The 16111-nt window shown below is 36.3% G+C and overlaps 1 protein-coding gene across 3 annotated transcripts in view; it reads right to left on the bottom strand.

Annotated features, from left to right (window-relative positions):
* ASPM (assembly factor for spindle microtubules) overlaps positions 1–16111 on the bottom strand; it is a 53695-nt gene that overhangs the window by 28908 nt on the left and 8676 nt on the right. For 2 of the 3 annotated variants that reach the window (XM_086693896.1, XM_086693897.1), the window contains exons 4-16: positions 13399–13503; positions 12602–12748; positions 11007–11252; positions 10664–10731; positions 8006–8147; positions 7291–7421; positions 6138–6313; positions 3519–3664; positions 3345–3430; positions 2454–2675; positions 937–1144; positions 698–843; positions 460–588 (exon numbers count right to left, since the gene is read on the bottom strand). In XM_086693896.1, the coding sequence (XP_086550022.1) occupies positions 460–588; positions 698–843; positions 937–1144; positions 2454–2675; positions 3345–3430; positions 3519–3664; positions 6138–6313; positions 7291–7421; positions 8006–8147; positions 10664–10731; positions 11007–11252; positions 12602–12748; positions 13399–13503 (1952 nt within the window). The remainder of the gene's footprint in view (positions 1–459; positions 589–697; positions 844–936; positions 1145–2453; positions 2676–3344; positions 3431–3518; positions 3665–6137; positions 6314–7290; positions 7422–8005; positions 8148–10663; positions 10732–11006; positions 11253–12601; positions 12749–13398; positions 13504–16111) is intronic. The other variant, XM_025921287.2, reaches the window with a different exon arrangement.

Below are 16111 nucleotides of genomic sequence, written 5' to 3'. Positions count from 1 at the left end.
AGTTTCATGACAGACAGAATGAACTGGCTAACTGAACTACAAAACCAGACACTAGACGCCTAGACCCAAGGGCCACTCCAGCACCAAGATCAAGCCTCCCCGAACACAGCATGAAAACCTCATGGAAAGCTCCTGTTCCCTGGAGATACGTTAGATTCCAAGAAGAAGCAAATGCTGAGTCAGGTCTCCTGAGTTTACTTTTACAAATTTACAAAGGAAGTAAGTTATTCTACTTCCCCCGGAGCAAACTTGGGGAAAGCGGCTGGAAGACACATCCACTGAACCAAACATCAGGAGTTAGGGAGAAATATCCATCCCTAACTCAAAACACATACAATTACAAAAATTATGTCCATAGTTTCACACATCAATAAAACGTAAAAATCCTATCAGGAATCAACCAACTGGCATTTTGCGAAGTACAATTCACATTACAGTGTTTTCATTTTTTACTAGTACCTGATGACGTTTTAGGTCTGTTTTTAGTTTGTATTTTCTCCAAGTTGTCTGTATAAGTCGAGCAGCTCTTGTTTCTTTACAAAGATCCAAAAGTCTTGCACAAAGAAATGACAAATAGGTAATAACCACCTAAGAGACAACAGAAGAGATGAAAGCAGATGTTTAACAGAGATTGTGCAACTTTTACTGTCACCTTCTGAGACTCTTATTCTTAGTTAGAAACTCTTCTTTTACTTACCTTTTCGTCAGGAATCGTATTGGACATATCTGAATGATGAATCATAGCAGGTATTCCACCAAGGTCTCTAACTGCAGACCTAACCAACTGAAAATTTTTCTTCTCATTTTCTAGCAGTTCTTTGTAGTGTTCTGAAGTGTTTTCTACTATGCAAATAAAAAAGAGATTAGACAGGTCCAGTCAAAAATCTCACACGGCAAAGAAAAACTTGAAACGTTCATCAGCCAAAAGGGACTAACCATGATCAAGTGCTTTAAGAGACAAATCCAGAGAACTTCCATCGGATTCAGAGGATGAATTTAACACCACTGAACCAGTCTGGGTGCATTCTACGGTCTGAGTAGTGCGCTGACATATAGCATCAAAAGGCACATAGTAAGGATGGTAGTGATGGATCAGGTAACATAACACACGCCCATCTGAGAAAGACACTGTAAAATTCTCCACCTGATGGAAATACCAGAAACATAATTAACTGGGATTATATAGTAATATAGGTTATTAGTGGTTTTACGGTCCATATTTCCTTTTAACAGCTGAGAATATCACATTAGGTGTTAATAGGACCTAGAAGAATACTATATTTATAGCCAAATTCTCAATTATAAAATTCTATTTCAAAAACAAAATTTGAGTGGCTCGGTTGGTTGAGTGTCCAACTTCGGCTCAGGTCATGATCTCCAGATTTCATGAGTTCGAGCCCTGAGTTGGGCTCTGTGCTGACAGCTCAGAGCCTGAAGCCTGCTTCGTGTCTGGGTCTCCCTCCCTCTCTCTTCCCCTCCCCTGTTCATGCTCTGTCTCTCTCTCAAAAATAAATAAACATGAAAAAAATTTTTTGATTATTGTGCTGGGAGAAATAGGATCCCTCAAAAAATTCGCGTCCTTCCTAGGGCCTGAGAATGTCACATTATTCAGATATAGACTCATTGCAGATTTAATTTGTTGAGATGAGGTCATACTGCAGTAGTGTGGGTTCTCAGTATCAGTATGTCTGGTATCCTTATATGGAGAGAGACACAGAGGCAGACACAGGAAGATGCTATGTGAGAACAGAGGTGGAGATTGGAATAATGTATCTGTAAGTGAAGGAATGTCAAGGATTGCCAGCAACACCAGAAGTTAAGAGAAAAGTTTGGAACACACTCTCCGCTAATCTTTAGTGGCTCTCTAATATTTAGTTAAAACGTGGAAGATGATCCATCTATCTTTTTTTCTATAACCAGAGTCGTTCAAGGTATAATACTTTATTATATTCAGTTACATGTATTCTGTATCATTTTTCTGGCTTCATATTCCCTACCAGATATTTTATTCATTTTTACATATTTACAATTAAAGGTATAGTTCACACAGAAATATAGTATCAGTCTAATAAAACACTCAACTTAGATTTTTTCCTCCTCCTTGTACCCAGCGGTCAGGTTCTCTATTGATCCTTCCTGCATGATGGGTTTATTTGAATTTACCTTTATAAAAAGGGTGTGATCCTTAGGTGTCCCAGTTTTATACAAGTGTCTCCTATTAAAACTCCTGACTAGAACAATTTTTCTTAGTAATTGTGCATTACACAATTGGTGACAGATTAAATACAGTTAAGTGAAAATATCCTTACTCATTTGAGGACAAGTTTGCTCATATATAAACTAAATTATTTAAGAAATGCAATGAAATATTTTAGGAATTGAAGTCTGACTTTAACCAAAATGTATTTAAAATGTATTTGTTTTGTAAAACAAAACAAAACAAAGAAACTTACCTTTTTATTATAGAAAGCACAAACAGCATTTACCCAATCCATCAACAGCTTTATGCTCTCACTATATCGTTCAAAGGAACCACTATTCCTTTTGTCTTTTTCCTTATTGATAATAGCATCAGAATGGCATGACAGTGCAGACGTTGTTTTCTTCAGACTCTGTGTGTGTTTTAAAAAGTCAATTTCTTCTTTCAACTGGTCTAAATTAAGGGAAATATCCACCTGAAACACACAAAAAAAGATAAGTCTCGGGGCGCCTGGGTGGCGCAGTCGGTTAAGCGTCCGACTTCAGCCAGGTCACGATCTCGCGGTCCGCGAGTTCGAGCCCCGCGTCGGGCTCTGGGCTGATGGCTCAGAGCCTGGAGCCTGTTTCCGATTCTGTGTCTCCCTCTCTCTCTCTGCCCCTCCCCCGTTCATGCTCTGTCTCTCTCTGTCCCAAAAATAAATAAATGTTGAAAAAAAAAAAAAAAAAAAAAAAAGATAAGTCTCTTTATGTTTTTCATGTGTCATTTGTAACCCACAAAAGTTAGTCTTTTCCTATGTTTCCTATAAACATAGTTTATCAAGCAGTGGAATGCATAGTGGTTAATGTGTGTCATGTGAATCACACAGAAGATTTGGGACCACACGATCCTGGGTTCTAGTCTCGTCTCTGCTTCCTATCAATAAGGTAACTTTTAGCTTTGGTTTTCTTACCTATGAGGTAATGACAACACCTACCTTACACGGGTGTTGTGAAGATTAAATTGGAATATATATAAAGCAATTACCACAGTTCCTGGGACAGAATAAACCCTAGTAATTTTGCTAGTCCTTATCTGATGCAAAATGCTTCTATAAATCAGTACTGAAAATTGACAAAAAGTGCAAAATTTACAAAATGTACAATACCTGAAAAGCAAATGCTATTTTCCAAAGTAACGCAAGAGTTTTTTCTCTGTGCCTATCCACAATATCCTTAGATAGGATTGCATTTCCTGTAAATGAAATCAGTTTGTTAGCACAATCTATGTATATATCAATTTTTGGTGAGAAGAAAAATTTTTATCTTTACTCAATTTTTACCATGTTCATCATTTAATTGAATTCCTCGTGATCTAAGAATTTGAAGAACAACGTCGACATTGTGCATCTTCTGAAGACGACTTATTGCAGGGATCCTGAGTTTCTTTGAGAGATTCCAGTCCCGTGTGAGAAGTTCCATGATTCGCCTAACAATAAAGGAATTTTCAGATGAGACTGTCATATAAAAATATATAGGAAAAGCCCCCTGCATCAAAAGATGGGTCTCAAACCATATCCCAAAATGTCATAAATAACCTGTCCTTACCTTCCCCACACTGAGATGCTAAGAATCTGTCAGTGTATGATTGTCCTTATCACAGGAAAAAATAAACTTAACTTTGCTTTAAAAAACAAAAAAAACAGGGGTGCTTGCGTGGCTCAGTTGGTGAAGTTCTAGTCATATTCTCACAGTTTGTGAGATTGAGCCCCGTGTCGGGCTCCATGCTAATAGCATGGGATCTGCTTGGGATTTTCTCTCTCCCTCTTTCTCTGCCCCTCCCTGGCTTGTGCTCTCTCTCTCTCTCTCTCCCTCTCTCTCTCAAAATAAATACAAATAAACTTAACCCCCCCCACACACATATAAAAACAAAAACAAAACGAAATAAAATATATACGTAAGATGAAATTTATTTAAATACAGTTATCACCCACATAAATTTCCAACATTTAAAGAATTTTAGGTTAGAAAGATCCCAAAAAACTATCTGAAAACTGTTGCTTCATAGTTAGCAAATAAGAGTCATTCTCATTTTAAGCCTAGGGTTTGAGGTCTATGAACAAAATGTAAAAAAAAAAAAAAAAAAAAAAAAGATGAGACACACATAAAGAACACATGAACAAAATAACAGAGTTCTACAGGGAAAGGAAAGCAGAAAGTATATTTATGGAGGGGCTACTGTATTCTACAAATCAAGGACGTGCTGTCTTTTCTTAGTCCTCACAGCAAATCCCACAATCAGGCATTATTATCCCACTTTTTTGCAGATGAAGGAACCAAAGCCCAGACAAATTAAGTAAATTGCTTGTGGTCACATAGCTAATAATGACAGAACTGAGATCAGAACTCAAACTCAGTTTTATCAAATTCCAAAGCCATCCTGGTATATACACCAGATTATTGTAAAAATATGAACACCTATCTCAAAAAGACACATACACTTCAATTTAAATTCAAACCCCTAATATCATCTAGGTCACTAGTATTTTATCTACTAGACAATAATCAGTGTTTCTATAGAAAAAGCAAGCTTCAATGGATTATTATACATAGCTAAAATTTGGCAGAATTGTTTACAGAACCATAATTTCTAAAGGTTAGAAAGCAACTTAAGATCATTCCAGGTCAACTGCCCAATCAACATATGAAGCATTTCTGCAACAGTAGACCACCTCATCACCTATGGCATTAGTACATCAACCATTCTCAAGCATTGTCAAATAACTTCAAAGATCTATGATCATTTTGCTGACGCTGAAGAAAGTAGAAATCTGGTATGCATGGTCAAGTCTCTTAACTAGTGAGAGGTTCTGATCAAATAAAAAGCATCAATGTTCAATACTGCTAAGTCCTCAGTAAGTCTTGTAAAAACATAAAAAATGTCTGTCATTGTGGAAAATAGCACTAAACATGAAACCAATCACTGCCCCTCCTGGAAAGTAGAAAAAGTCTAAAAATGTGAATTCTTATTGGCCAGAAAACAGATGTGGCAGCTTGGATTTATGAAATGAACAAATTAAATACAAAAATAACATGTGAAACATTTTCAGCCAATGCACTAGCCTCTATGGAAACTGCTCAAGTAAGAGAAAGCTACAATAAAGTTCAAAAGCTATTACCTTGCTGTGAGAACATATGATCAGAAAAGAATGTTCATGGAAATTTAATTTAGAAGGAAGCATGTGACATGTATGTTGCTTTTGAAGAAGTGGGGATTTTTCCAGAGATCCCTTCCTCACAAATGTCAAATGTAACATAAATTTGGAGAGTTTCCTAGAAATAAGACAAATGTCTCCAATGTGGACATCTTAAAGCGGTCAACTATAGTACCATGCTCACGACCACTCCTTCCAAAGCAGGAACAGCACACTGAATTCACATAACAGCCGATTTCGAAGATTCTAGTTTGTTACTGACAGATGCTGCGTGCTTTGAAGCCAGACATCCTGAGTTTATGTCTCAATATCATGATATAAAACTTGGGCAAGGCCTGTCACTTCATCTTACTTTTCCTCATATGTAAAACAAGGTTATTAATACTGCTAGAATTGGTCCCAAGTGATGGAGTACTCATGAAATCATTGATGATACACGTGATACTTAAATGTTTGATATTTTAATTAGTTCCATGCTTGTCCCAACTCCTATTCTGGGGCATCAATAGTTCCTACTCACAGTGACCCTAGTCACTGCCAGCATGGAAAAAAAATGTGGACAGGAGACATGGTTTAAAATTGACACATTTTACCAAAGTGTTGGAGATATTTACCCCAAGTTTTTTAATCCTGAAATTTATTGCATTATATGAAAGAGCAGGAAAGACTGTGTAAATACAGAAAAGTGTTTTCTAGAAAATTTTAGTCTATTCCATTAAGGAAAATAATTCTATTTCTTATACTTACACAAGACGCACTCCACATTGCAAGTCTACAGCAAGATTTGTAACAGCAAAATCAAATTCATCAAATGGTGTCTGCACATGGTTAACAGGTAATCCCAAAAAGCTAAGGTGACGGGAAAGGTCACCTTCACCGCTTAGGAAGTCTCGTGAAAAAGCCAGAAGAATTTCTTTACTAGTCTATGGAGAAACAAGTTGCAGGTATTATATTCCAAGATTATAATTTTGTTTGCAATAATAACAAATTCTTAAAATTCTGAGCATATAGAAATAAAGTAAAATTAATGGTAGTATAAAAAAAGTGTCAGGGCGTGCCTGGGTGGCTTAGTTGGGTGGCTTAGTTGGTTAAGCGTCTGACTCTTGGTTTCAGTTCAGGTCATGATCTCAGAGTTCATGAGATTGAGCCCCACATCAGGCTCTGTGATGACAGTGCGGGGCCTGCTTGGGATTCTCTCTCTCTCTCTCTCTCTCTCTGCTCTTCCACTATTCCTGCATGTGTTCTCTCTCTCTCTCCCAAAATAAACAAATAAACATTTAAAGAAAAAAAATGTCGGTTTTATATCATACAGTAATAATGAACATCTATTTCCAATTTAAGGCCTTGGAAAAAATTACTCATAATAATAGACTCCAAAAATTAGTATTAATTTTTTTTTAATGTTTATTTATTTTTGAGACAGAGAGAGAGCATGAACGGGGGAGGGGCAGAGAGAGAGGGAGACCCAGAATCCGAAGCAGGCTCCAGGCTCGGAGCTGTCAGCACAGAGCCTGATGTGGGCCTTGAACTCATGGACTGTGAGATCATGACCTGAGCCAAAGTCAGACACTCAACTGACTGAGCCACCCAGGCGCTCCTGTATTAATTTGATAATATGCTAAATTAGGAGTGAAATCTCTCCCCAACCCAAAGTTAATTCCTCAGAAGTATAGTTTCATTGATTCTCAAATCAAAGTTAATAGGGTGTGCCGGTGAAAGGTCAACCTTTCACCTTAAGTTAGGTGGGGTTAAAACTACTAGTAAGACGGACTACACAGGCATTCCTATTCCACTCCAGAGTATTGTTCTTTGGGAAACTTCAAAGTTTTTAAGGAGAAAATACACAACAGAAACAAGCAAAAGTCTTAAATGTGAAATATAAAAGAAATGAAAACTATACCTTGAATTCAGCATCTTTACAGAAGAGACAAGGATCATGATCAATAAGTCTGGAGATTTTGGCATAATCAAGGAAACAAACCAACAACAACAACTTTTTCAATGTAAACTTAGACAAAGCTTCTTCATGACCTTCAATGAAGTACAAAAAAGCACAGCAAGTTAATCTGTGAAAGACAAGTTTCACCTGAAAATATAACAACGTGCTAATAAAGAAAAGTAATAGTAAGCATAAATAGAACCCTATGTGCCTTTCTCAGTGTTTTATATATATGAATTCATGTACTACTCATAGTAACTCTATGAGGCAGGTATCATTTAATATTTCCAGTTCATAGAGGAGGAAACAGAGGCACAGAGATATCAAGTGATTTAGTCTATCTCATGCAACAAATATTTAATGAGCACCTACTATGCAGGTAGCATCCTGGGTGCCATATGTGGTAGCAAACTAAAACTACTATGATCTCCGCAGGCCTTACTGCCTACTTCTGGGGACAGGGTGAGTAGAGACAATAAAAAGGTAAAAATAATTATAGTGATGGAGGAAATGATGGGGAATGATGAGGGTAAAGAAAGGGAGGAGAGTAGAGAGAGGGACTGACTATTCATATTGGCAGCTCTAAGAAGGTAAAATTTAAACAGAGACAGGAAGAATAAGAAGACAACATTTATGCAGAGTGTGGAGAGGACGCCGTGGTGGCAGAACTACTTACCATCTCTATAGAGATGAGGAACACTGGGGTGTCTATACTCAGCGGCTATATCAGGATTCCAAAGTAAGCGATTCAGAATAAACACAGCCAACCCTGTGACATCACTGTTATCTTCCAAAGATATGAGTTCTCCATAAATTGTCTGAAAAGAAATTAAAAGCTAAAGTCAAGACTATGTTACCTTTAAGAAGCAAAGGGATACAAGAGGGGGAGGGCAGACTATGATCTTCTAAGGATCTTCTAATGTTCTATTTTCTAAATAGTATGTAAATAACATGGATATTTGCCAAATAACTTCTTTAAACTGTGTATATGTTTTGTGCAGTTTTTAGTGCATATGGTGTATGATGAAAAAAGGCAAAAGCTCAAGGCTAAGATAAATTCTTAAGTATCTGACAAGTGATATTTACATTTTAATGTTTTCCTTTAAAGAACTATCAAATGTATGGGGTGCCTGGGTGGCTCAGTTGATTAAGTGACTGATTTCAGCTCAGGTCATGATCTCATAGTTTATGAGTTCAAGCCCTGCATTGGGCTCTGGGCTGATAGCTCAGACCCTGGAGCCTGCTTCGTATTATGTCTCCCTGTCTCTCTCTGCCCCTCCCCTGTTCACGCTCTCTCAAAAAGAAACAAACATTTAAAAAAAACCCAAAAACTACCAAATGTAGGCATATTGTTCAAATTCAATTAGAATTGTCGCGCTAAGTATATCATGAAGGTACAACAGAAACGAAAATATTCAAAATTTTCTAATAGTCAACACGTGGAAACTCATCTGCAAATAATCTAAGATAACAATTTGGGAAGTTCAGATCCATTTATAATTAATGATTTAAATACGAAATTAGTTTAACATCAACATGCCTAGTTTAATGATTTTTAAAGTGATTAGAAAAAACTAAAAACATATCAAATTATACCCTATAACCTTATGTTAACAAAATATGGAGATAAAAGCATAGGAAGTATATGTCAAAATAGAAAAACTGCATTTTTATTTACTTATGTTTTTTGCCTTTGATGTTTTCTTAAAATCCTCAAAGGTTATGCCCACTACCAGAACCTGGAAGTGTGGCGGTGAGGTAAAATATTTTGTTCACAAGGACTCATCCCTCCCTTCCCTTTAAAAGGATTGTACATCCCCACCAACTGCCATGGACTTGCTGTCCTAGTTCATTTATGTTTGGCCAAATAATGTGCTCTGGCCAGTGGAATATGCGCATTTTATCCAAGCAGAAGTTTTAAAAGGCATTAAGTTTCCACCTAAGCCTCTTGCTTTTTACCTTTGGCACAAAATGCTGTGTCCCAAATAGAAGGATTATACTCCAGTTAAGGTTCTAGAGTTATTTGACTTGTGAAGCAGAGCTGGTCGATACGTAATTTTCTGATTAACGAAGTATACTAAACTGAAATAAGAAATCTTAGCAATGACACTATCCAGCTGTATGACCACTGTAAGTTTATCATTTGTTCTCTTTGTGCCACAGCTTCTTGATAAATAAGAGCCAAATTATTGCTAACAATTCCTTTCAGTCCCAAAGATCATTCTATTCCAACACCTGGAATAAGCTGAAGAACAGAATATCTCACATGACAATGGCACAAAGCCTAAAGAAAATGTAAAAGTGTACCAGTAAAAGACGAAAGAAATCTATAAACACAGAGAGGATGTTTTAAATAAAATCATATTTTTAATTTACAACCGCTAAGGTCCTTTTCATTCAGTTTTAAAATCCTAAGTATTATTGAGCTATGCACCAAGTGAAAAACTCAAATTCAACGTTTTTATGGGAAGAGTTACATCAACATGGCTACAAGTTTGGACTCTGGCATCAGACTGGCATAGTCTCAAATCCTGACTACTAGTTGGCATCTGGCATGTTACTTAAAATCTAAGGTTCAGGGGCGCCTGGGTGGCGCAGTCGGTTAAGCGTCCGACTTCAGCCAGGTCGCGATCTCGCGGTCCGTGAGTTCGAGCCCCGCGTCGGGCTCTGGGCTGATGGCTCAGAGCCTGGAGCCTGTTTCCGATTCTGTGTCTCCCTCTCTCTCTGCCCCTCGCCCGTTCATGCTCTGTCTCTCTCTGTCCCAAAAATAAATAAACGTTGAAAAAAAAAAAAAAAAAAAAATTAAAAAAAAAAAAAAAAATCTAAGGTTCAGTTTTGTCAGTGAAATGGAAATAGTAATACACACCTCACTGGGTTTTAAAGAGGCTTCAATTATTTGAAATATATTTAAAATGGCCCAGTATGATCATTTGTAAAAGCTCAAAAAAGAGTTTACTATACCTGTTATTATATCAAGTACCAAACTATTGATATTTAAGAAAACTACCAGGAAAGTTCTTTTGTGATAACATGGCAATAATACATAATGGCATGATCTAATTACCTAATGAGTATTTATTAAAGGACCTTAAATTTTATACTCAAAGATCAATTAAACTAACCAAATGACTTTATAAGTGAAACTACATTTTATTAAAGAATCTATTAAAAATATATAATAAAAAGTCTACTAAAGGAATATATAATAAAATATATATGTATATAATATGCACAATAAAAGTATATAATAAAAAGTTTTAAAAATAATTTAAAAAATTTACAGTATACTTTTTTTAAAGTATATCATTTCAAAAACTGAAGTGTATATACTCACCTCTAGGCCGATACGTAGCCACAAAGGATTATATGATAACAGCCAATTCAGGACTTTCTGCCGTTCTCCTGAAATGCATGTGAAAAGCAAGTTAAGCTCAGACCACTAATCAAATAGAGACAATAAATAAAATTTTATGGAGAGAAATCAGTGGAAAAAAGAGATAATTACATACATGAAATCAATTAATTTAAATATATATCCATTCTTAAATATATATTGATCATGTTAAAGTGTATAAGATGGTGGGCAGCAAAGCGAAATCATGTACAAATCTGACTCTAAAATACAAAATCTCAAGTGTTTTCAACGAACTAATCTCAAGATTTCTATATCTTCTTACCCACATCTTTCCAGAGGTGTCTATCTTTTCGAACAATCAACCGCCTAGCTTCAATTTCAATTTCAAGCTTCTTAATAGCTTTGACCATGTTTTCAGAAGTAAATAAACGACATGCTGCCCGACGTAATCGATTCAGCCGGCACCGAGCCGTGTAAGCTCTGAGAGACATTTCATCTTTTGTAGGAGCTCTAGCAACACTGATTTTATGTTGACTCTCCACTCCCAAAAGAAGAGTAGCAGCATTTACTGGGTAAAAACAAAAGGAAGAATGTTTCCGGTGAAACTATAGATCCATATCCTTAAATCCAGCAATACATGCAATTTAAGATGGCCAAAATAGGATTTCTTCTCTGCTCCTTACAAGCTTGCTCTTCTCTTTCCTATCTCAAAATATGAGTGTCACTCTTCACTCAATACCGTGGGCCATTCTATCATCGCAACCTGGAGCTCTACCTGCAAAATGGATCCCAAGTCTAACGTGAGAGTTACTTCTAGCGCTATCCACCACTATTATCCAAGTTCAAACACTATCAATCAACTCTAACCTAGACTAAAATAGTCTCCTAACTGGTTTCTCTGTTTCCATCCTCTGCATAAATTAAAAGCAAAAAAAAAGTCTCTTAAAGAACATGACTTTAAAAAACTCAATTAAATTTTGAAATGCAATTTGAAATTTTATAAAACACATTTTCTCCCAAGAGAACTAAGTATCAGGCTGTGTTTACTTCTGGAGAAAAAGAAAAGCAGCCTTAGAGATCATCTAATCAAAGGGCTTTTAATGGGAAAATCCTATATATCGTTCTTTAACAAATATAGACTGGCCTCTCCCTGAACACTGTAACAGTGGAGAAACCATCATCTTAAAGACAGCCTATGCGATGGCTTGGCAATTTAAATGTTTACAAAGATTCTTCCTTATCTTGAGTTGAACTGATCCCTATCATTTCTATGCAAGAGTAGCACAAGTTAAGTTTCCCTTCCTCTCAGGAAAAAAGCCTTCAAATGTTTGAAGGACAGCATGTTTCCATCTTGCTCTACATCTGAGCTTTCCCTTTTCCAGAACAAACACTGAGATGTTTCTCCATATCAACTGGTTTTAAGATTCCTCAAAATTCTGTAGTCTTCCTACACACATCTCAAACTAAGGTATGTGAAAGTGGAGACAAAAAAAGAAAAAAAAAGGGAAGACAATATGCCTGAAAGGATCAGGTCATGTAACGCTATTAGATTTATTCACCAGGACATTACACTTTATTAATGTGGTTAAGATTGAATTGGATTTCTTAGTAGTCATGTTTCACTGTTAATTCAGACTGAACTTGCATTAAAATAAAACTCATTCCCCTGAAAGGCTGGAATTGAATTGGCTGATTAACAAGAATGGTAAGCAAAAAGAAAAAAAAAAAGTTTAGTACTTCCAGTACAGAATTCCCTAAAAATTCTCACTTATATGAATCTTTAGCATTCATGTCAATGAATTAGTGAGCTATGCCATTAACTATAATATATATGTATAATTAAAAAAATGAAAATTCATGTTAAAAACTATCTGTTAAAACAGTATTATTTAACTTAAACATTAATTTAATGTTTACCTTCAGAAATATTTGTTTTTACAGTGAAGTCATCAGGAGTTAATATAAAATTTAGCCACCAAGTGAAGCCCTGCTCCTGCTTTTCCTTCCAGCGTTCATCATAAAACATGTTCTTTGCAGCAAACGGCATTGGGTGTCTAGGAATATCTACGAATACAATTGGTTTATTGCATGAGAAGTTCTCTTTTACATTATTATGCAATATATAGCAAAAGACCATTTTTCCTAGCAAAACCACCTTTAAAACACTGAACAATATTCGCTTTTCCACTATTTAGTGCAAACAGTTGAAAGCGTTTTAGGTACAAAATATAATCAAAGTTTAAAGGGAAAAAGTAGAGCTGTACCTCCTGGTTATTTATTTATTTATTTAAAAAAAAATTTTTTTAACGTTTATTTATTTTTGAGACACAGAGAGACACAGCATGAACAGGGGAGGGTCAGAGAGAGGGAGACACAGAATCTGAAACAGGTTCCAGGCTTTGAGCTGTCAGCACAGAGCCCGACGCAGGGCTCGAACTCACGGAACGCGAGATCATGACCTGAGCCGAAGTCGGCTGCTTAACCGACTGAGCCACCCAGGCGCCCCATCTCCTGGTTATTTAAAAATCCTAAGTTACCTGAGTCAATTTCACCGAAGTCTGAGAAAATATCCTAATTGTTATTTGAATACACATTTTAAAATGCCTCGAGGCTTTAATGCAACAAAAAAGTATCAATTCATTTCCATTTCAAATGTCATTCATGCTTCATTCCATGGCAGTTTTTCAGTGACTTTAAAGATAGTAAACACTTACCTGTTTTTAATGGTTTTATGAAGGTCAGAGTAGACTGTGCCACAGCAACAATGGGTTTTGTCCTTTTGTTTGTTTTAGAATGAGGAGTTCTATATACTAATGAATCTAAAATAAGTTAGAAAGTAGAATAATAGCATTAAAAATGAAATAAGTTCCATGAATGAACTGTCTTAAAGTTAAATTTGGTTCTTCAGTATCACATCCATTTAGCAAATACTGAATAGCTACTATGTACCCCGTACTACTCTATGAACTTGGTGGTCAATAAAACCTACATCTGGAAGTTCTACACCAGAAGTTACACTTTAACTTGTGTGCCTATAGAAGCTAGGAGTCACATTCAATCACAATTTATTTTATGTATATATTGCAGATTCTATGCTAGGTACTGAGAATGCAGAATTGAGATACGGCCCCACCCCTTAGGAAGTTCTCAGTCTAGTACAGAAGTTTAAAAGGAATTACAATATAATACACAAAGGAAAAATACAACATTTAAGCAGCAATGAGAACAAGGAGAAGGGACAGCTAACTTCACTTAAAAGGGCAGGACAGCCTTCCTAAATGGGAATACACTTGAGCGGACTCTTAAAGTGGAAGCTAGGCATGAGGCATGTGGCCTGTTGACAGAACTGCAATGTGCCTGAATAAAAAATACATATCAGAAAAACAATACAAGAAGAGGTTGAAAGAAGTAGAAAAGACTTCAATCATAGTAAAAATAATAGTGGCAGCTAATGTTTGAATGCTTTGCTGCAGGCACTAGCATAGTCTTTTAATATAGAATACCTCATGCAATTATCCCAGAAAACCTATAAGAAGTGTATTATTGTTATTATAGGTTTTCTATAAAAATAGGTTTTGGTTTTATATAATTAGGATACTGGAGCTTAGAACAATTAAGCAAGTTGGTCAAAGTCACACAAGCTAGTAAGTGGCAGAGTTGGGCACTGTAGTCCCAGAGCCTGCACTATTAGTCAGTTGGAAGTACCTGGTATGCCAATGAAAGACTCAAATCTAGGAGGTGACGCCACCATTTACATTTTAGAAAACAGTGGCCAACGGAATAAAAGGGATCAAGACTAGAGATAGAAAGCTAAGAGGAAGCTATTATAGTAGCGCAAGTTAGCTACTATGAGAATTTAAATTAAAACAGAAGCAGTAGAGACAAATTAGAAAGAGTCATTCTAATAGAACCTACAAGCCTTAACAACCACTGGCTAGGCAGGTGATAGAAGAATGAGAACTGCAGATGATGTCCAGGTTATCTAACCCAGGGAACCGAGGGAGACAGTAGGTGGTACCTACAAAGAAAAGTATAATAAGAGTCACAGTGGCAAAGTGATATCGTTTCTAGGTTGATATAGGTTATATCAGGATAGCAGTTCACTTCCTCCAAAGCAAGTTTCATCAGATTATACACCTGCTAAATATGAAGAGCTAATAAAAAACAGCAGAGGGCAAACTATGCCCCACAGGCAAAATCCAGCCACTTCTGTACAGTCGACAATCCAAGAATAGTTTTTACATTTGTAAAAAGTTGAGAAAAAATCAAAATGACTGTATTTCACGACACTTGAAAATTACATGAAATGCAAATTTCAGTATACATAAATAAAATTTATTGGAACACAGCTGCACTTATTCACTTACACATTGTCTATGACTCTTTCTCCTTCTACAATAGTGGCGGTCTGGTAGTTGCAATAGAGACCATTTGGCCTGCAAAACCTAAATTTTTATTATCTGGATCTTTAGAGGAAAAGTTTGCTTAGTTTTGATTTAGAAGGATCGCAAATCTTCGCCAATTGTGAAAATAAGGAACACCGTCAATTGTGACATGATAGTTATTAGGTTCTGAGTTTCTTTGTGTTTGAACCTTTTAAACATTAAGAGGAAAAAAATCCTCATTTTGAAACATTGCAGAAGCTAGTCTCTCTGCCTGGAGTCATTTTATCCTGTGAGCAGCCTTTCCTGGAACCATCTCACAGCTCCTCGCCATTCACAACAGCCAAGTAAAGTGCCTCCATTTCTGTGCTTTCGTGATTCCCTGTGCATAGCTCAGTCAGAGGACTGAGATAACTTGAACACAGAAACTCTACCTTTTCTCCCTCATATCCATAAAGCCTAGAACAATGCGTAGCACACAGCAGGCACCTTATAAATACTGAATAAATGCATCTAGGAAAACTGTCTTCTTTCTCTGCTCTCCTAGGTTCATCAGAATAGAAAGAAGAGTCAGTCATTCTTAGTGACTTACCATGCTCTCATATAGACTCATAAATCAGATACTCAGCGTGTCTAATTCTTTCTAAACCCTGCAAAGAGGCTCAACTAGGTGGCCACCTTAAAGAAACTATAGGTTCAAATGTCAACACTTCAGTGGCTTATTTAGTAAGTCATTCATTCATCACTTATTGTACACCTTGTAGAAAATAAAAAAGGTATATATGTACGTTCCTTATTCTCAAGGAATTTGTTACCTGGTCAGATAATATCTATAGGAAACAAGAAAACAACACAGGCAAAGAAACAGAGTTTACAGGTACATACAAGATGTCATATACGCTGAATTCAAATTTGCTTAGGGAAGGTACCTAGCGGCAAATTCATCAGGGAGTAGAGTTAATAAAAGTTGATTATAGTACTTGAAATAAATGAAAGATTTGAATTACTGAGGAAAAAAACAGGTAAGAATGGAAGAAGACACGTG

The sequence above is a fragment of the Puma concolor genome, chromosome E4, assembly GCF_028749965.1.
Source record: "Puma concolor isolate L17-30 chromosome E4, mPumCon1.1.hap2, whole genome shotgun sequence".
Lineage (NCBI taxonomy): Eukaryota > Metazoa > Chordata > Mammalia > Carnivora > Felidae > Puma > Puma concolor.
Note: the sequence above shows the minus strand (reverse complement) of the source record. Positions and strands in the feature narration are given on the sequence as shown.